Source organism: Pezoporus flaviventris, unplaced genomic scaffold, assembly GCF_033815535.1.
Source record: "Pezoporus flaviventris isolate CSIRO_AGI_PZ_B2104156 unplaced genomic scaffold, CSIRO_AGI_Pfla_v1 ptg000025l, whole genome shotgun sequence".
Lineage (NCBI taxonomy): Eukaryota > Metazoa > Chordata > Aves > Psittaciformes > Psittacidae > Pezoporus > Pezoporus flaviventris.
In genome coordinates, this window is record NW_026892573.1 from 33,431,124 (window position 1) to 33,452,820 (window position 21,697).

At 46.1% G+C, this 21,697-nt stretch overlaps 1 protein-coding gene across 5 annotated transcripts in view; it reads right to left on the reverse strand.

Annotated features, from left to right (window-relative positions):
- Window positions 1-21,697, reverse strand: part of UVRAG (UV radiation resistance associated) — an 88,944-nt gene that overhangs the window by 11,649 nt on the left and 55,598 nt on the right. For all 5 annotated transcript variants that reach the window (XR_009744223.1, XM_061458125.1, XM_061458126.1 and 2 more), the window contains one exon: window positions 16,798-16,876. Coding sequence is in view for 4 of the 5 variants with exons in the window: in XM_061458125.1 (XP_061314109.1) it covers window positions 16,798-16,876 (79 nt within the window). In the remaining variant the exon portion in view is untranslated. The remainder of the gene's footprint in view (window positions 1-16,797; window positions 16,877-21,697) is intronic.

Sequence of the window (21,697 nt, forward strand, 5' to 3'; positions counted from 1 at the left end):
AAACAAACATGGAGGTAAACCCAGGAGCTGCTGAAAAACTCATCTGCCTTCTAGTGGCAGACAAAAAGCAGTTGAAGCACCAGAGCCATGGGTTATTTCCCAGGTTTTAGTCTGGTTCCTAAAATACCTCCCCATCAACGTGACAAGGTTAACTCCTACTTTGCAGTGGTCCCACCTACTTTGTAGGAGAAATCTCTCCACCTTTACTGAGTGATAGAACCCATGACACATGCAGCAAATACCAAAAGGAAGCACCACAGAATCCCAGCCTGGTTTAGGTTGGAAGGGACCTTAAAGCTCATCCAGTCCCAACCCCTGCCACGAGCAGGGACCCCTTCCACTGGAGTAGCTTGCTCCAAGCCCCTGTGTCCAACCTGGCCTTGAACACTGCCAGGGATGGGGCAGCCACAGCTTCTCTGGGCACCCTGTGCCAGCGCCTCAGCACCCTCACAGGGAAGAGCTTCTGCCTAAGAGCTCAGCTCAGTCTCCCCTCGGGCAGCTTAAAGCCATTCCCCTTGGCCTGGCCCTACAGGCCCTTGTCCAAAGCCCCTTTCCAGCTTTAGGGGCTGGAACGCTTCATCATTAGTAAGAACTGTGGGGTTTTTCCTTCCCAAACCATAAGGCATTTCTCTTACACCTTTCTTCAGTTTAATATCTTTTAACAGCCAATACCACACATACACAGATAGTTACTCCACCTCGTCCAATAACCAGCAAGACACAACAACAGCAATAACCCTCACCCATGACCTGTGACAGCAGAATTCATACAAGTGCCCTCTAACATCAAAATCAATTTTAAGAAGAGGTGAATGTAGGGAGAAGACAGATGCTTTGCTCATGAGACTTGAAAAGGTGGGAAAAGAAAAGCCTGAGGTGACTGTTGCTGTCTGGATCCTCCCAAGAAACCAAGTTCAGATTTCATTTGTTGCTATTAAACATCACCCACTTCCATCCACCCCACGCTCAGCTTCCAAAGGAACCAAGTGTCATTTGCTAAAGCAGTGCTTTATTTAAAGATGAGATTGGTTCTTCAGGGTATCAGAGCCCCAGACATCCATGGAAACACAGGTTTTAATTTGAGGGAGGGAACAAGTGGCCAAGACTCGTGTTCATGTTTATATGCCTGTATTCACCATGGGACTGTAAGTCATTAATGATGCTCAAGTAATAAAGTACTATTTGCACTTCCTTTCCAATATTCAGCTCCTACATGCAGCTTTGTTTTCCCAAGTGCTGTGTGAAATGTTACTCCATTGAGCAAAACACGTAGTAAACATTAATTGGAAAACAAGGAAGACATCAGACAGGAGACAGAGTTTGTTCTTGTAGCAGCTATTAGCAACACGTACTCCAGAGAAACAAGGTGTAGCAGAGGGGATCATAGAATCACAGAATGATCTAGGCTGGAAAGGACCTTAAGATCATCCAGTTCCAACCCCTGCCACAGGCAGGGACCCCTTCCACTAGAGCAGCTTGCTCCAAGCCCCTGTGTCCAACCTGGCCTTGAACACTGCCAGGGATGGGGCAGCCACAGCTTCTCTGGGCACCCTGTGCCAGCACCTCAGCACCCTTACAGGGAAGAGCTTCTGCCTTATCTCCAACCTGAACTTCCCCTGTTTCAGTTTGAACCCATGACCCCTTGTGCTATCACTCCAGTCTCTGATGAAGAGTCCCTCTTCAGCATCCTCGTGGCCCCTTTCAGATAGGCATCATGTTTTATGATCAGTTCAAAACAGAAGAACCTCAGGGTACTTGTTTAAGGAGAAAAATAATCTATGTAATTTCTTTCAATTACACTGATTAACTCCTTTTACTTTTCTCAAAGAGAATAAGATTCAAAGCTACATTTTACTGGGCTTTGTCACTCTGGCTTCTATGTTAACATAACAGCAGTCAAAGTTATTTAATCGAAGATGTAACAAAGCAGCTACTCAAACATAAAAGTACATAGTCATGTTTCTCCAAGATCAAGGAAAACTCTACATTCATCCAATTTGATGACTTTCTTTACTTGCACCCCCAAACATCTGACGCTACAAATCCAGGGTGATAAAGTGAGCAACTTCAGCGTTAGAAAAAGACGTTGATAGGAGGACAGTGTTTAAAGTGTCAATAACTGCCTAGACTGCTCCTGTAAAATCTGGGGGTTCTGTCTCCAAATTCAGGAAGTACCTGTAAGGAAGAATATGAAGATGATCAGGGGCTGGAGCACCTCCTGTATGGAGCCAGGCTGAGAAAGTTGGGGCTGTTGAGCCTGGAGAAGAGAAGCTGCGTGGAGACCTCAGAGCAGCTTCCAGTGTTTGAAGGGGGCTGCAAGGATGCTGGAGAGGGACTCTTCATCAGGGACTGGAGTGATAGGACAAGGGGTGATGGGTTAAAACTGAAACTGGGGAAGTTTAGATTGGATCTAAGCAAGAAGTTCTTTCCTGTGAGGGTGCTGAGGCACTGGAATGGGTTGCCCAGGGAGGTTGTGAATGCTCCATCCCTGGCAGTGTTCAAGGCCAGACTGGACAGAGCCTTGGGTGCCATGGTTTAGTGTGAGGTGTCCCTGCCCATGGCAGGGGGTTGGAACTGGATGATCTTAAGGTCCTTTCCAACCCAAACTATTCTATGATTCTAAGAAAGAGGATATTAAGTTTATATTAAGGGCAACTCTACTTCTGTAGAAGACCAGCCTATCACAGTTGGGGGTATTTAACATACACTTGCTATTTATTCCAACATCACAGACAACCATAAATATTCCCAGAATCCCAGGTTGAAGGGACCTCAGGGATCATCTGGTCCAACCCTTCCAGGCACAGTATAATCTACACTGGATGCCCAGCACCCTGTCCAACCCAGCCTTAACTGGGACTTCTTGTCAAAAGAGAGTCTCCAGCTTCACTGTAGACATCGTTTAACCCCTGGCACATGGACATCAGGTCTCCCTGAGCCTTCTCCAGGCTGAAGAAACAGCTCTCTCTGCCTTGAGTGAAAACAAACTGCATTTAAGATACTGGTTCTCAAAGTGAAAGGTGGATTTACTCTTAAAACTTGCATCAGCTTTCTAATACAGTGTTTAAACACTTAATTTCCATCAAAAAACATGAAAACTGTTCCAGCTAACACAACCACAGTATCACCTGCAGGTAAGGCATGACAAACCCCTTAAGTTAACTCATAACAAGCCAGGCATTGTTGGTTTAGACTCTTTAGGAAAAGGAGGGAAAAGAAATACCGTAGTATCATAGAATGGTTTGGGTTGGAAGGGAACCTCAATAAAAGCACCCAGTACCTGCATTCCTTTCAGTGCAATGGCTTGAACTTCTACTGGAAGGAAGGTGTCAATCCTCAGCAGCAGCCAGCTCCACACTGGGTGTCTCCAAACCACTGCCATCCAAGCACCTTCTAAGTATTTATTTTGCCACCTAGGCTGTTATACTTAATTAGAATCACATCAGAAGACATAAAAGCTCAACACCTTCCTAAAGGCAACAGTTCCATGGTAAAACATCTATTCATCAAGTCATGACATGCACAGCAGCCTCATTTGTTAACTAAAATACAAACCTGTAAAGGTTCAGTTACTCTCCTATACAGCCCACAAGATAAGAAGGAATAGAACTATTTAAGTTTCCCAATAAGTTGGCTTAAAAAGAAGCCATTTAGTTATCTTTCTATTTCTGAGTAGTATCAGATTGCACCCAAGACCAAAATTAGGGCTCTTGCCACTAAGGGGCTGCCTCTTAAGAAGAATAATGATATCCTGCATTTACATGCAAAGAAGAATAGCCCATTTCCTAAGCTAAATCCTGTAGCAGGATTTAATGACTAATGGTACACAAGCACATACATTTACTCCCAGCCAGAAACCACAGAGTACCTGGACTGAAATATCCTTTTTTGAGGGAGCACAGAATAACTCTAATTCTGACTTCATCTGTTCATCATTTAGCATATTGTTTCCCCAGCCCTATTCATCTTGGTCTAAGACATGTGGAAGCAGTCTCACAGCTCAACCTATGTTAATAAAGCTTAAAATACCAGCCCTTTTAATACATATTATGCCTAATATTGGAGCCTACATCCAAATCTGCCCTTATCATAGAATTATGGAATGGTTTGGGTTGGAAGGGACCGTACAGTTCTAACACTTCCCTTAGTCTCTACTGCAGGCAGCTGGGTCCTTGGTGTTGCAGCTCTATCTATACAAGTGGACTCAACCCACTACCCCACTACGCACTGTGTTAAGGCAGTCAAAAGCAACCCTGAAACCTTTTCAGCTAAACAAGGAGTTTGTCTTGCTAGCATCAGGCATTTCAAAAGGCCATCTGCTCCCCAAATGTGAAAGCCTACAAACAAAAATAGAAGCAAGAGTGTTCTTTCAACCCAGTTTGGAGGGTTGGTTGGGAGCCAAGCATTCACATCAGGCTTTCAGAGGATGTCAAACGCTGGGAGAGAACTAGAAAAGGCAAGATTCAATCAAATGACATAGTTAATTGTTTTACAAGATCCTGGAGGACTTCTCCGAGGCTGAAGGAGCATTGGCTGGCCTTCAGATGACTAAGCACTGCAATAATGAAAACAGAAAGCGTTGTTATAATGCCTGTTGCTATATAAACAACCTTGGGGGATCAGTGGAATAATGCCTGCTGCTATATACACAGTTGTGTGTGTTTATACCTTTTGGGGGAAATTAGACCATTTTAGATTATTTGCACTCTTCACACATTGCTCGCCTTTGTTTTATTAAGGCTGGTGAGTTGTTCTCACTTAGATGGGGGGGGTTTGCTGAACAACCCTCAAGCTGCAACATATGCAAAAGGCACTGTGGTATCAATCAGCGCTTCAGATAGCGTATCCCAAAGCTAAACATGTCAAATTCATTGGCATTTTTCATATTTAAAACACTGCCAGAACGCATCTATCACAGCTTGGAAGTAAATTTAACCAAAGGGATTTCTTTCAGTTTTTTAAGCTTCTTCACAGAATCATGGAATGGTTTGGGTTGAAGGGAGCTTAAAGCTCCTCCAGCTCCAACCCCTGCCACAGGCAGGGACCCCTTCCACTGGAGCAGCTTGCTCCAAGCCCCTGTGTCCAACCTGGCCTTGAACACTGCCAGGGATGGGGCAGCCACAGCTTCTCTGGGCACCCTGTGCCAGCACCTCAGCACCCTCCCGGGGAAGAGCTTCTGCCTAAGAGCTCATCTCAGTCTCCCCTCAGGCAGGTTCAAGCCATTCCCCTTGGCCTGGCCCTACAGGCCCTTGTCCCAAGCCCCTCTCCAGCTTTCCTGCAGCCCCTTCAGGCACTGGAGCTGCTCTCAGGTCTCCCCTTCAGGAGCCTTCTCTTCTCCAGGCTGCCCCAGCCCAGCTCTCTCAGCCTGGCTCCAGAGCAGAGCTGCTCCAGCCCTCGCAGCAGCTCCATGGCCTCCTCTGGCCTTGCTCCAACAGCTCCACGTCCCTCTTGTGCTGCTGCCCCAGGGCTGGACGCTAAGGTCTTACACTTCTTCACTGTGATTGAAACACGTCTTCCAAGTCCTCACTCTTCCTGTCAGAAGGAGCAAATAAAGAACTGCCACAAGCAGGGACAGCCCACAGCCAAACTAGAGGAAGTGCTCAAATACACAGCTATTTATATGGAAATGCTGACTTGAATCTTGCTATGCCAGCGCCTGCCTTCCGCTCCCAAGTGGATTTCCATGCTGTTCAGAGGTCCACCCTGCAAAGCAGATGTTTACTTTGCAATGCTTCTAAGAGTACTAAACTAGCAAGAAAAACAAGTGACATCAACACCCTTGAAGACCTGCCCTTCATTAATCCATAGAGCACGCATTTTATAGTCCCTCAAGCTGACCCAACATGCTTAAAGCCTTCATTAGAGCTATGTTAAAGGACTCCCATCGCAGTTTTGATTCAGCAGTAACAAATAAGGCATACAAACAGAAACCAAAGCAACAACAAGAGAGAACTCCATTCTGTTGCTGTCCCTTCAAAGGCTGCTTAGAATCACTGTTAAGTTTTGTACCATGCTTAGTTCTCAGCTACCTTGATTTTCCTCCCATTTACAAGGTAGAGGCTATTAAAAGTAACATATTTTTTCTCTTACTTTGATTTTTAACAGTGATAACAAACAGTTGAGATGCTGCAAAGCCACTGGCCCAAGGCAGTCAATAGTACTGTTAGGAAATGTCAATCTCTACATCATGGCTAAGTGTCTGCATGCATTAGGTCAGGATGGAGCTCTGATTCAGTTCGCACTGCATCAAATCCATCTAGTAACTTCTCATCACTGGTTCTTCCCACCCCTTTCCTCCCCTCTCATCCTGGAGAATTCCAACTCACTTCCATCTGAAAGGCAGGGGGAATTCATGCATGAAATCTAAGCATGGGAATGTTTCAGCAGTGACCAGGGGAACTACATTCTCAGCTGATAACAGATCTCATTCCCTTCTACCTCCTGCCATTTCCCTCTGAATTCTATTAAGCTGCTCTTTTCCCTTCACATCCAGCAACACACAAAGCCTGAGCACTACTCAAACCCAGCAGCAGCCTGGATTCTCATGCTCAGCAACTCGTAATATTGTGCCAAAGGTTAATGAAGTAGTTTTCCTCTAATTATTAAAGCTGAAATGTGATAATAGGCACAGTTTAATACTGGGTTCTGGTTTCACATCACTAGTGTTTATTGGAGATAGCCCACAGGACGATAAAGGAAATAGGAGTACGTGTTTGAGTACATGCAGGACGCAGTCAGAACTGAACACTGAGATGAGCCAAAAGCTGCGTTTCCTCCAGCACTCTCTTGCTTGTATTTGTGAAACCCTTCCTGAGAGTAAACACAATATCCCCTCTGGAGAGGTCTCAGACATCAGCTTCACTGAGGCTGGTGTCCCAGTAAGGATACGGGAAAGCATCAGCAGAGACTAACCATACAGGGGTTAGTGGGCTTGTAACACCTGACACTGGCCCCTTTGCCCATGAAGGTGCCTCTCACATAGAAAAAGGACATTTAAGGCAATTTAGGAGATAGAACACTTACTGGCCCAAGAAAGGCTTCCCCTCTCATATAACTAAAACCATGTTTGCTGTTCCGCTCCAGTCTTCCTGCATTATGGCTTGATGAGATGAAACTGTACAGCACAAGCTTCCCAGGTTCAGGGCAGTACGGCTTGCAGCAGCTCGGTATCACAGAGTGATGCTTGTTGGATTATAATCACGGGCACAGATACTTCCTATGAGCTCATCCATCCTGAGCTTTGGTATTAAAGAAACTCATTCCATCAGGCACAGAACCAAGGGTCAGATGTGCAAAAGGCAGGAATCAAGTAACCTTTTGTACCTCCTTCTTTAACAGGATGTTTCCTTTAAGCATTTAGCACCCCAAGCCTACTTTTACAACACCTGAAGCGTGATTTTCACCTATATACAGCAAAAGGACAATCAGAAGTGCACAGGTAGGTGGAGACAAGTCCCAAAGAAGGCTGAGGGATGGGACTGTCCCCTCCTCTCTGGTGAGAGACCAGGGATGGGACAGTTACAGCTCCTCTGGGCACCCTGTGCCAGCACCTCAGCACCCTCACAGGGAAGAGCTTCTGCCTCAGATCCCATCTCAACCTCCCCTCTGGCAGGTTAAAGCCATTCATAGAATGGTTTGGGTTGGAAAAGACCTTAAGATCATTCAGTTCCAAACCCCCTGCCATGGCCAGGGACACCTCACACTAAACCATGGCACCCAAGGCTCTGTCCAACTTGGCCTTCAACACTGCCAGGGATGGAGCATTCGCAGCTTCCCTGGACAACCCATTCCAGTGCCTCAGCACCCTAACGGGAAAGAACTTCTTCCTTAGATCCAACCTAAACTTCCCCTCTTTCAGTTTTAAGCCGTTACCCTTTGTCCTATCACTACAGTCCCTGATGAAGAGTCCCTCCCCAGCATCCTTGTAGCCCCCTTCAGACACTGGAAGCTCCTCTGAGGTCTCCACGCAGCTTCTCTTCTCCAGCCTCAACAGCCCCAACTTTCTCAGCCTGGCTCCATACAGGAGGTGCTCCAATCACTGAGCATCCTCGTGGCCTCCTCTGGACTTGTTCCAACAGCTCCATGTCCTTTTTATGTTGAGGACACCAGAACTGCACACAGTGCTGCAAGTGAGGTCTCACGAGAGCAGAGCAGAGGGGCAGGATCACCTCCTTCGCCCTGCTGGTCATGCTCCGTTTGATGCAGCCCAGGATGCATCCCCCTTGTCCTTACAGGCCCGTGTCCAAAGCCCCTCTCCAGGTTTTTTCACATATGGAAGGCTGCGATTCATTTTGCTGGAGAACAACTTGCTGTGAACTCCAACCACAGCATATAATAACCCTGAAAGGCATTTATGGATGATTAAGTAGCTGTCATACCCAAAGCCTTCAAAGCAGGGTTTGTGCCCTGATGTGCCAAATCCGACACATAGCAGGGTGATAGAAACCCTGCTTCATGGAGCACAAAATGCACATATTAAACTATAACACAGAAGAACAAAGGCTGGAGAAGTGAAAACAACAGAAGCATAGCAAAAAACCACCAAAAATAAACCCCAAAAGCCACAGTTTGGCATTTGCTAATGACAGATACATCATTTTTATGCATTAAAGCCAAAGATATGCATTTTCACATCAATTCCTCCCCCCACTAAGAGATGGCAACATGGCAGGAAGCGAGAAGGCTCCTACAGGAAGAGACAGGCTCCCAAATGAGATCCAGGAATTCCACAGGTGTTAACACTTTGTATCTGAAAATCAAGCTTTGCCTCCAAAGCACACACTCAACTCATTAGGAACAATTACACACTGCATCTTATCCCTACGCTAACACTGTGTGCCACAGCTTGGTAACAGAATTCCCCCTTCCCCTATCTCTTCCAATTTCAAATTGCAGTGCTTATATATACTACAAAGCAGTTGAAGTTGGCAAATCACACGTGTTTATGTCAGCTTTACTGTATGAGGAATCCATTTTTCCTTTTGATTACTGGATTTGGGGTCTATTTTAAACACATACTCAGTTGTTCTTTAAATAGCTTAGGCTGAAGAGCTAACGCAGACAGATGATGACAGCCACGCAGTACACAAGTGATCTAACGCACAGAGCATGCCCGCAAGGGGTGGTCCCCAAAATCCTTATGGAGAAGGGGCTCTAGGCATAGCTGGTGATGCCAGGTCTTGTGTATCTGCTCCAGAGGAGGCCACAAGGATGATCAGGGGTTGGAGCACCTCCTGCATGGAGCCAGGCTGAGAACATTGGGGCTGTTGAGCCTGGAGAAGAGAAGCTGCGTGGAGACCTCAGAGCATCTTCCAGTGTCTGAAGGGGGCTACAAGAATGCTGGGGAGGGACTCTTCATCAGGGACTGGAGTGATAGGACAAGGGGTGATGGGTTCAGACTGAAACAGGGGAAGTTTAGATTGGATATAAGGAAGAAGTTCTTTCCTGTGAGGGTGCTGAGGCACTGGAATGGGTTGCCCAGGGAGGTTGTGAATGCTCCATCCCTGGCAGTGTTCAAGGCCAGGTTGGACAGAGCCTTGGGTGCCATGGTTTAGTGTGAGGTGTCCCTGCCCATGGCAGGGGGGTTGGAACCAGTTGAGCTTAAGGTCCTTTCCAACCCAAACCATTCGCTGATTCTCTCTATAAGCATGGCACAAGCTCAAGCTGCAGGTGACAGTACAGCTTGGAGAAGCCAAGAACCTCCTTGTCCACAGAGCAAGTTCACCCTGGCCTTTTGGTGATCAGCACAGGTTGCCTATCAGCAAGGACAGGCAGGCTTTCATCTGAATGAAAGGGTGACTGTTACAGCTAATCCAGTCTCATTTCAACCTATTTTATCTTGGCATGGGCGATAGGAAAAGGAAAAAAAAAAAAAGGAAAAGCTTCCAACAAGTTTGCAATAAACCATATGTAAATTCCCCAGGTCTAAATGACCTGGCCAAGTATCAGCCCATTGCTACCCTAGGAGACTTTCAGGAATGAAACCTCTCCTAACAGCTTTTGGCTCTACGCAGCTGGAGAAGGTACTTTGTGGTTTTTCAGGTGCAGTCCCTTCCCCTCACCATTGAAATGAATGCTTGGCACTTTACAAGATGGGGACTCGACTCTGGCTTCAACCTGCGCTCTTTCAAGAGCACTTTTTTTCCCCATGCAGTTAAATTGGCCACGGATTCAGACAGTGCATTCTTTCTGAACTGTACGTTTTACGATGGGAGTTTAGGGGCCTCATAAAAAGATGTAGTGTGCAAGTCACAGGATCCTGCACTCAGAGGGTCATAAGCACTGCCTCTCCACCGATACCCACAGAACGCTTAAAGACACTTCTGCTCCGTGGTGTTTATTGCCAAAACAAATGTGGAGCCCTAACGTTTCTGCTGTTCAGCTTCCCATGGAAAAGTTTAATCGTTCCGAGGATAAAGTTGATTTTCTCGCATGTTTGATACCTTACAGAGCCAGGCACTGAACATCTTGCCTCGTTTCATGTTGAGGAGCTGAACTGCGGTTCAGTTCCTTACACACGGCGCTAGTACATGAGCATTCAGCTTTTATTCTATTAAAGGTATCAATATGACTGCAATTCAAACACATCCAGAAGTACTTTAGAATCATAGAATAGGCAGGGTTGGAAAGGACCTTAAGACAGAATTACACAATCATAGAATAGTTAGGGTTGGAAAGGACCTTAAGATCATCCAGTTCCAACCCCCTGCCATGGCCAGGGACACCTCACACTAAACCATGGCACCCAAGGCTCTGTCCAACCTGGCCCTGAACACTGCCAGGGATGGAGCATTCACAACCTCCCTGGGCAACCCATTCCAGTGCCTCACCACCCTAACAGGAAAGAACTTCTTCCTTATATCCAATCTAAACTTCCCCTGTTTCAGTTTTAACCCGTTACCCCTTGTCCTATCACTCTGCTTTTCTCCTGTGCTGCTGTGAATGTCACTTACCTCGTGCATCAGACAAGCAACTGAACCCCAAAGCACCATTCCCAGGGGATCAGCACTGGCTGATCAACATCTCCAACAGGTTGCAGAGAGCACATAAATGTCGCCTGCCACCCTGTGGACACAGCGACTGCCGACATGTAAAGGGAGGGCTAAACACAAGTGAGTTACTTGGACCTGTATCACAGCGATGTGAAAACAAACATCCCTGGGGGGGCTGACAGAAGATGCCTGGATTGATGCTTTTCATGTCAAACAGTAATGTTCATCTGTTGCTAATGACTGTCAGATGAAAGCAGAACTATGCTTTGGCCAGGGCTGAGCAAACCATACCAATGAGAGTGGGAACATCAGCCTAACATCACTCAATAGCTGTCTGACAAAACAAATCAAGAGAAGCTCTGCCTTGTGAGGTTACTGTAAGCACACATTCAGCATGAACAGGGGAAACCATCCTTAACTCCTGCAGTGATGCCTGGGAAGGTCTGCTCTCAATGCCACCACTGCAGTACCCCCCTGGCAAACACCAGTGATGAACTGGGGTAAGATAAGACACATTCACTGCCTAAGCTTGGCTCTAGGAAATCAAATCATCTGATGGTCAGAGTTGCAAATAAGATCATTGTCCCATGCAAGAAAATAGCTGCAGTAAAGCCCCTTCTGATTGGGACCAGAAGTAACAAGCTCTACAGCTGTAACACAGTCATATCCTCTCTAAGCACTCCTGCAACTGGATGAGGAATAGTACCTGTCAAATAGCATGCCAGAGAGAGCTTCTGCAATACCCAACGGAGTTGGAAGGTTCTTGAACAAGATGGTCATGCTCTCTTCAATGGCTATACATCACATATGCATGGGTTACAAATAATGATTAATACAGGAAAAAAATCATGTAATATCATCTTATACTAGCGAGACCCTGTGTGCTCACTAAGGACACAGTTCAAGGATTGCCACTAAAACCACATCTCTTCATATGCAAAGAAGAACACACGTTTAAGCCAGGCCCGAGCAATCAAGACTCTGTGAGTGAAGGTAAGAGACAGCAAACCAACCAATAATGCAGCAACAAAGCTGCTCATTTCTACAGGCCTGAGATCTGAAATTCAAAGCCAGTGAACCTTCATCCCCCCCCCAACACTCTAAGGTGGGACAGAACCCCGCCGTGTGCTGGGCTGCACCCCCAGAGCGTGAGCAGCAGCTCAGGGAGGGGATCCTGCCCCTCTGCTGCGTGAAGGGGAGACCCCCCCTGCAGCCCTGATCCAGCTCTGGGGCAGCAGCACAAGAGGGACGTGGAGCTGCTGGAGCGAGGCCAGAGGAGGCCATGGAGCTGCTGCGAGGGCTGGAGCAGCTCTGCTCTGGAGCCAGGCTGAGAGAGCTGGGCTGGGGCAGCCTGGAGAAGAGAAGGCTCCTGAAGGGGAGACCTGAGAGCAGCTCCAGTGCCTGAAGGGGCTGCAGGAAAGCTGGAGAGGGGCTTGGGACAAGGGCCTGTAGGGCCAGGCCAAGGGGGAATGGCTTTAACCTGCCCCAGGGGTGACTGAGCTGAGCTCTTAGGCAGAAGCTCTTCCCTGTGAGGGTGCTGAGGCGCTGGCACAGGGTGCCCAGAGAAGCTGTGGCTGCCCCATCCCTGGCAGTGTTCAAGGCCAGGTTGGACACAGGGGCTTGGAGCAAGCTGCTCCAGTGGAAGGGGTCCCTGCCCGTGGCAGGGGTTGGAGCTGGAGGAGCTTCAAGGTCCCTTCCAACACAAACCATTCCATGATTCTATGCCTATGCTCTAGCTGACCTATGCGCCACATGCATATGTTTAAAGCCATAAGAACTGTTGCAGAGGTGCAGCTTGCCCATGCTGTGTGCTTGCTTCTCACCCACAAAAACCCCTCACAACCTTCAGCGAGTCCCTGATATTCACACACTGTAACAAGATATTTTCACCATGAATCTCAAATCCCCTGCTGTGAAAACCAATCCAAGAGATCATCTCATTCTCCTACTAAAGCCTCATCTTCCTCAGGTACTCCACACACATCCATAGCCTCACAGCCGCAGGGTTTGTGGGGCCAGCTACCTACTGAATCATCTCCCAGTGCCTAATGCTTTGGAGAGCAGAGTCATTCACTCCCATTTTTAGCAACTGTTTTGTGCTTCACCTTTGACAACAGTCTGGAATGACAGTGATTTTTGTTGTTGATGTTATGAGACAGAAGTCACTAACACCCCCTTATAAAAGCCAGCACGTTTTGTATGTTCATTAGAGTCAAAGGGCTGAAATCATAACTGGAAATTTAAGGTCTTACCCAACGTTATCCAAGTGGAAAAGCTGCTCTGTGAACGCCGGGAGGGATTCCATTTTTACAAGTAGAAACTATGGGGATTGAAGCAATTTGTGCTCCCATACAGATGGAAGTGATTATGAACTCTCGGAATTAACACACATTGTTCAGGCTTCGGAATGTAACAGCAAAGCAAGTTTCTCTACAGAAATGCTCTACCAAGCTAGCACTGAGCTGCTTTTGATTCCAGCTGGATTCTCCCGAGTGCGAGATGTGGTTTACATTGTTGTTATCCTGCTGGTTTACAAAACAGCACCAGTGTATCCCTAGAAGAGCTTTTACTTTATAAAAAGCCAGTCTCACTTCTTCCTCACTCATTTTAATCCTTGCAGCCAGAATTCCAGGTAATCGGAAAGGAAAACAGAAATATAGGGATCCGGGAAAGCAGGGAAGACTTTATGAATCCTTTCAAGTATTTAAGGTTTTCTGGGCTCTTTGTGTCTCACCCACAACCATCAAGACTTGATGAATGAGTTGAAGGAGGCGATGGAGACCCAAGCTCTTCTCAATGCTCCAGTAGGGCCAGCACTGGTCCTCCTATGCCCCTCCAACCTTCCCACAGCACCCAGAGGGAACTGAGCAACTAATCCACATGATTCTCAACAAAGTAAGTTGTAGGACCCATGCTATGAATTAAGGCCAACACCTTGGGGCCTTAAAAGTATTCCCTCACAGGTTGTAATGGTCTAGAAGTAAGAAAGAGGCTGCTGCTCATTCTCCATCCAAATTTAGTTTCACACATTCATATGAACTAAGCATATAGAATCACAGGATCACAGAATGGTTTGTGTTGGAAGGGACCTTAAAGCTCATCCAGCTCCAACCCCTGCCACGGGCAAGGACCCCTTCCACTGGAGCAGCTTGCTCCAAGCCCCTGTGTCCAACCTGGCCTTGAACACTGCCAGGGATGGAGCAGATCTAGAAGCTTCTCTCAAAGCACCCTGAAGATCTTCTAAAAGCCACTCCAATCAAGCTCCAGCCTCCAAAGGAACACACAAAGGGTTCAGTCTCAGGTTTTTAGCTCAAGTCACCCTGAAGTATAGAAGTTTGTGGGGTATTTCTTGATGTTATTTACCTGTTCTGCTCTCACAATGGAATTTCCCCTTGGCAGAACTATAAAAAGCTGCACTATTTACCCACAGATATCAAAACAAAGGTGACTACAACAGTTTATGTGGACTTCAGCAACGCTTTCCTGATTAAATAACATCATAGAACCCCCCCTAAAATCTTGATTTACTTTTATGATGTTTTTCTATTCAACAGCATAAAATCTCAAGCATTAACATGTGAACCACTGGTGTTGTACAAACCACTTCAAAGCCCGGCCAAGGACCACTCCAGCTTCTACCAGCACCAGTGACCCCATGTAAATTTGGAAACTTTTAATACAAAGACATACTTAAAAGTCTTAATTTACTTTTTATGAGTTTAAAGGCATGCCAGGGAAGTCAGAAACCAACTGGAAGGACTTGGAAAGCACCATGGGTGAGTGAGCACGTGTTCAACTGCTCGGAGTCCTGTAGGAACAGGACAAACTGAAACAGGGGAAGTTCAAGTTGGATTATAAGGAAGAAGTTCTTTATTGTGAGGGTGCTGAGGCGCTGGCACAGCGTGCCCAGAGAAGCTGTGGCTGCCCCATCCCTGGCAGTGTTCAAGGCCAGGTTGGACACAGGGGCTTGGAGCAAGCTGCTCTAGTGGAAGGGGTCCCTGCCCTTGGCAGGGGTTGGAACTGGATGAGCATTGAGGTCCCTTCCAACCCAAATCTATGATTCTAAGAGTTCATCATCTCAGTCAAGAAAGAAGCACAGAGCACTTGCATCACACAATGGTACAGCAAGCTCCAGAATAGCAACCCAACCATGAAAGGCTGAAAAGCAAAGGGAGCAGGATCACGACTCAAGTGGCAGAATGAACTAATGTATTTACTTAAGCAGAGATTGAGGAAAGCATTGATTTGATAGTAATGGAGAGAGAAAGCTATCAAAGCCTTTGAAGGAAAGAGTATTTAATCCCTGTTTCTCACTAGTCTTCAAGTGTGAACAGCTGTCTGCCATTATTAATACCAGGAACAAAGAGGCTCAGTTTAAGTTATATTAACAGCCTGGTTAAGTGAATTTCCAAGATTAGCAGGACTTGATTAACTTCATCTTATAGTATTTTAGCCTTTAAGTCATTTCAGAGCCATTGGAGGTTATCTTCCAAAATACACTAAGCATGGGCATGATACCAGAAGTCTGGAAAATGGCAAATGCAATCCAAGCTTCAAAAACAAACACCACAAAGAGACCCAGAAGCTTGATTTCAATTCTGGGTAGGGAATAGTCGGGGAAAAAAGACTGGTGGAAAAGAGGAGTGGAAAGCCAACTAGAAACTAAGCACAAAAACGATATTTCATGAATAAAACTGTCAGAGCAATCTTATTTCGAGCCTTACAAACAGGTTAGAGGCTGAAATGTCAGTATTTCTGTTGGAATATAAATACATCTCTTGGCACTTCGCGGTGTAACATGCTTGCAAGCAAGCTGGGGAAATGGGATATTGATGAAGTATGAATGAATCCAGAGCTAGCAAGTACTCTTTGGGTGTAGCTGAACAATGGCTCACTGCTGTAAATGGAAGTGCTGAAGAAGCTGGGCTCCAGCTGGGTTTAGGCTTTCCACCAGTTCCATTCAGCACTTTTGGGTGAGCTGGATAGAGAACAGGCTCAGATGCAGAAAGCTCAGTTTCGCTGGGCACCCTGTGCCAGCGCCTCAGCACCCTCACAGGGAAGAGCTTCTGCCTAAGAGCTCAGCTCAGTCTCCCCTCGGGCAGGTTAAAGCCATTCCCCTTGGCCTGGCCCTACAGGCCCTTGTCCCAAGCCCCTCTCCAGCTTTCCTGCAGCCCCTTCAGGCACTGGAGCTGCTCTCAGGTCTCCCTTTCAGGAGCTTTCCCTTCTCCAGGCTGACCCAGCCCAGCTCTCAATTACAAGTTTGTAAACTCTCAGGCATTTGCCAAAGTAAAGGATGATTTCCAAAGCACATGAAGAGCAAAGAAGGAAGAAGGATTAGAGGACTTCTTACGTTCTTTTACTGTAAAATCACACATTTGCAAGGCTTAAGAAACACAAGCTGGAAAGTCTGACCCTAAGTACAGGGGTAGAATACTAGTTATATTGGTAACAGAGCAAACTAAAGACACAGCAATGAGAGTGACACGCACGGATCCTCAAACATGACAGAATACAAGTAACAGAGAACATTGACAACTTTCAAACCAGTGCCTATGCACTCAGCACTTACTGTTTGCAAAGGAAAAGGTTCATCATCAGCTGGTGAGCCCTTCTCTAAGCACCACAGAACAAAGTCTCAATCACAGAGGTGTAAGGTAAGTGAAGACAAGGGTTAGAAGAACATCTCCACTCAGTCACAGATGTTCACCACAGAGAAGAGCATCAGAAGCCAGTGGATGCACATTCATGACAAACTAATGCTAAGCACACAGTAGGTAAGAGAACAAGGAAAGCTCAGTGTACCCACCTGTGCTATGTTTTTGTTGAGAAGATACACTCCGTATTCAAACTGAAGCTTCTCCCCTCCTTTTGGATATAAAGGAAACCTGATGGGAAAGAAAACAAGGAAAACAAAAGCATTTAAGGTGCAATAATTCAGATGCTTAAATATGTCAACGCCACAGACTCCTGTTCTCAGAAAGGGAAGATGTAAAAAGCCTGCCTCCCTGACTTCTCCTGGGAATCCCCTTCATGGAATGCACTTGGGAATCCTCAGCAGCTCCAGTCACTCAGCCTTTTAAAGGCTGATGTCAAAACTGATCTAATGCACTATGTTTTCTAAAGTATTCTAGGTTAAGAGACGCTTTATGACTCTCCCAGTGGTGCAACATTCCTCTCATGAAGTGAAGCACAGAACGGTTTGGCTTGGAAAGGACCTTAAGCTCATCCAGTTCCAACCCCCTGCCATGGGCAGGGACACCTCCCACTAAACCATGTCACCCAAGGCTCTGTCCTACCTGGCCTTGAACACTGCCAGGGATGGAGCATTCACAACTTCTCTGGCCACCCTGTGCCAGTGCTTCCCCACCCTCACAGTAAAGAACTTGCTTATATCACAGCATAAGACAAGACCCCACATTATTCCTTTGCAGTCAACTATTTCCATTTGCTTAGCTCATTTCCAAATAGGAACAATCTTTTAAAGAAAAGAGTTGTCTTTTGATTCCTATTTTGTGACTGAATGTGCACAAATCTCTTCATACACAGAAGACGATTGCAGGCTCATTTTACTATCACACTGGAACAAGGCTCAAAGAATGTAAAGGGATGCTTTGTCTTTCAACAAGCTTCACCCATGCACTAAAGGCTTGAGTCAGTTACAGCATCAGAGGTCACTACAGCCCTTGCACATATCATCACAGAATCCCAGCCTGGTTTTGTTTGGAAGGGAACTGAAAACTCACCCAGCTCCAACCCCTGCCACGGGCAGGGACCCCTTCCACTGGAGCAGCTTGCTCCAAGCCCCTGTGTCCAACCTGGCCTTGAACACTGCCAGGGATGGGGCAGCCACAGCTTCTCTGGGCACCCTGTGCCAGCGCCTCAGCACCCTCCCAGGGAAGAGCTTCTGCCTAAGAGCTCAGCTCAGTCTCCCCTTGGGCAGGTTAAAGCCATTCCCCTTGGCCTGGCCCTACAGGCCCTTGTCCCAAGCCCCTCTCCAGCTTTCCTGCAGCCCCTTTAGGCACTGGAGCTGCTCTCAGGTCTCCCCTTCAGGAGCCTTCTCTTCTCCAGGCTCACCCAGCCCAGCTCTCTCAGCCTGGCTCCAGAGCAGCTGCTCCAGCCCTCGCAGCACCTCCATGGCCTCCTCTGGTCTCACTTCAGTAGATCCAATGTTTACTTCTCCTATTTAATAACTAAGGCATTTTGCCCAATTTCAAACACCTGGATGCAGCACAGAACTTGCAAAAGCAGCATCACAGCTTATTCCTGTCTTTAGTGCTGCATGTACCAGAGCGACAAAACTTCATTCCCTAAACTACTGAAACTGAGAGTCTGCATTGAAGAATGTGATTTTATGTGTATATTTTAGGAATCTTTAAGTGAAGCAGTTCTCATGAACACCTTTAATACCCATACACTGCATTTCTTAGGATGGGCTTTTGACTCTTCCCTGCCACCAGAGGCTGCGAGGTCACCGTGGGCAATGCAGTCATCTTGGTACAACCTAAAATGTACCTTTATGGGAACCACCCCATGAAATGAGCTTTAGCCTTTACAAGCACCGTATGTTCTGTAGCTCCTAATCAAGATCCTGAGCACATTATCTGTGCACAACCCACATTACATCAGAAACCCAAGGCTCCCTTAAACAGAAGATAACAAATAGAGGAGATCAATATCTGCTAGAAACAACACACATCCTAAAGGGCTGCTTACACAAAGGGTATTTTATCATCAATCAGCCCCACAGTAGAGTACTTTTAAGGAGAATTATATAGAATCATTAAAGCTAAAGGTTAACAGGTCATGATCACAGCAGATCAAATATTAAGACATCAGCTTCGAGTTTAAGGCTATTTTCAAGCTCACTGGGTCACTTTGAGTTTGAGGGATATAAAAATCCCTGTGAATAGTCTATCTCTAGCTCACCTTGCTTAATAGAGCTATAAATCCAACTAGTTCCCCATGCAAGAGAAGAAAAGCTTTCCAAGTGAACACACACTACAAAAACGCCACGAGGCATTATCCTAAGTGTAAAACCCCAATCAAAAGGAATTCATTTCAATATCTACAGTTACACTAAGGAGAAAGAGCAGGGCTTAGATTTAAAGATACCTCCACAATTAAGAGTATAAAATGAACTCAAGCTTGACAATAAAAGCCCCATTAGGAACACAAGCCACGGTTCACTAGAAGATAGGATTTCATTGAGTCATTGGTAAAGGGAACCGTGTATTCTGTTGTTAGGCAGTGTCGAAAAAGAGGATAAAACCCTGGTTTACAGCTCTTGCCACCATCTCACACAGAATTTCTTTTAAGTGGTAAAGACTAAGCTTTGTATTTAACACATTGCTCCCCCCACCTTTGCTAATATTCCCATTCCTGCCCTCTAAGTCCCACTAATGACACTTGAAAGCCTCTCAACGACATCCACCCTCGTGTCAGCTTTCATAACATAACCATTTACATGAGAAACATCAGTGCATGTCTTTGTGCATGAGCATTTGTGACTCCAAGAACTACATTACCAGCTTCCACATCTCCTTCTTTGTGTGTTATCTTGCTTGCCTGGGCACAAGCAATAAAATCCAGGGATACAAACCCCAACATTACATATAGTGCTGCACTGAGTATAATTGAATGCAACTTTAACTGCTGGCTCCCTATGTGAAACTCTTGTCTGCTCCTTAGACAAGCATGGCTGTAAGCTGAATGTCTCAGGCATGCTGCTCTGTAGGGTTTTAGTTATGCTTGCTCAAAAAAAAAAAACATCTCAAAACTACTATTTTGGTATTTTTATCATCATAAAGCACCCAGTAAAATGGAAAATGGCATCTGCTTGTTCACTGTGCAACATGTACCTCCTTTGTTCCCATTCTTGCCATGTTTGGGGGAAGCAAAAATCATTCAGCTCTTTCGAAGCAGAATACTTCCTCCAAGAGATTCAAGTTCAAAGGAATAAGAGTGATGAGTTTAGAGGGAAGTAGAAAAACACCAAGATACAGATGTCTGTTGCATGGTCACCAGAAGAGATCCCAGACTGGTTTGGGTTGGAAGAGACCTTAAAGCTCGTCCAGTTCCAACCCCCTGCCACAGGCAGGGACACCTTCCATAGAGCAGCTTGCACCAAGCCCCTGTGTCCAACCTGGCCTTGAACACTGCCAGGGATGGGGCAGCCACAGCTTCTCTGGGCACCCTGGGCCAGCGCCTCAGCACCCTCACAGGGAAGAGCTTCTGCCTAAGAGCTCAGCTCAGTCTCATGTGAACCCTTCAGCTTAAACCACATCCAAGAAAAACCGGCATGGAAGTCAGAAGGGAGCACGTTATAAACACCCAGTCAAGAATCTCTCCTCTTCCATACTCAATACTAATGCTAAATCAGATTCAAGTCACTAAATCACCCAACAGCCAAACCAGATCCTATTCTTAGCACTGAAATCCTGTTGTTTACACAACTGGATGCCACTAACCATGAGTAGTACTAAGAATAAAGAAGGGGTTTTGACGTACAGAAGTCAACTGATTTTCAGTCTACTTACACATAAGGAGGTTGTCTGATAGGCAACGAGTAAGCAAACAAGTACAAGCAGGTCAAGGCTTGGAGTACTGCTGATCTATGTACCCAAATACACCTACTAGTAAGAAACTTGAAGGAGAGCGACAAATCAAAGCGTGTCCTCATGTATCAGAGTGCAGATTAGTGCAAGACTAAGAGAAAGAGGGCAAAAAAGGGGTGGAAAGGAAAGAAATCCCGGCTAAGAGAAGTGTCAACATTGGTGTTATTTTACACCATAGACTCCATGTGGAAGTTTCTAGGGTATTAAACCTCATTAAACCATCCCCAGGGAGCTGTGAAAAGGAAAAAGCAAGGCAAAGGTTGCAGTGCTGTGTTCACAGTTACTAAGAAGGGGAAAAGTAACCTCAAGTCAGCTTTTGAAATGGAAAACAGGGCTGAAAGCCTACCTGTGTTTCAAGTTGAGTCTACAGAACCAGCACCCTGCCATCAGCAATGGGATTAGATGTGGAGCTCTTCAAGGATCTTGCAACACTTCACAAATGCTGTTCTAAGACAGTCTGAGTATTTGCATGAGAAATAACATACTGATGGGCATCGAGCTACAAGCACCCAACTACACCATCAACAGGACTGTTACTTTGGAATCAGTCTTTAATGACATTTACTCCTAACATGGTATTCAGTCAAGTAGAACACATCTTAGACATAACACATACCTGCAAGAAACTGAAGAGCAAAGTGATCTTACTATAGGAAATCACATTTTGAGGTTATAAAGACTGTAGACAAGGTACTAAACTGTCAACTCTAGTTTAAAAACCTTCCTATAAAAGAAATACAATATATGCATTTCCAGTCCAGATGAAACTATTGGTGGCTCACTGCCATCATTTCCATCCCAGCTGAACCACAGAATCACAGAATGGTTTGGGTTGGAAAGGACCTTAAAATCACCCACTTTCAATGCCCTGCCATGGGCAGGGACACCTTCCACTAGAGCAGCTTGCTCCAAGCCCCTGTGTCCACCCTGGCCTTGAACACTGCCAGGGATGGGGCAGCCACAGCTTCTCTGGGCACTCAGTTCAAGATGTATTCCCGAATCTGCCCAAGCACATTTGTGGTCTGGGGCAGCACAGGATGAGCAGACAGGAGGCTTGATGAATGCCTTTGTTACCTGTACCTGTCTGGGAGC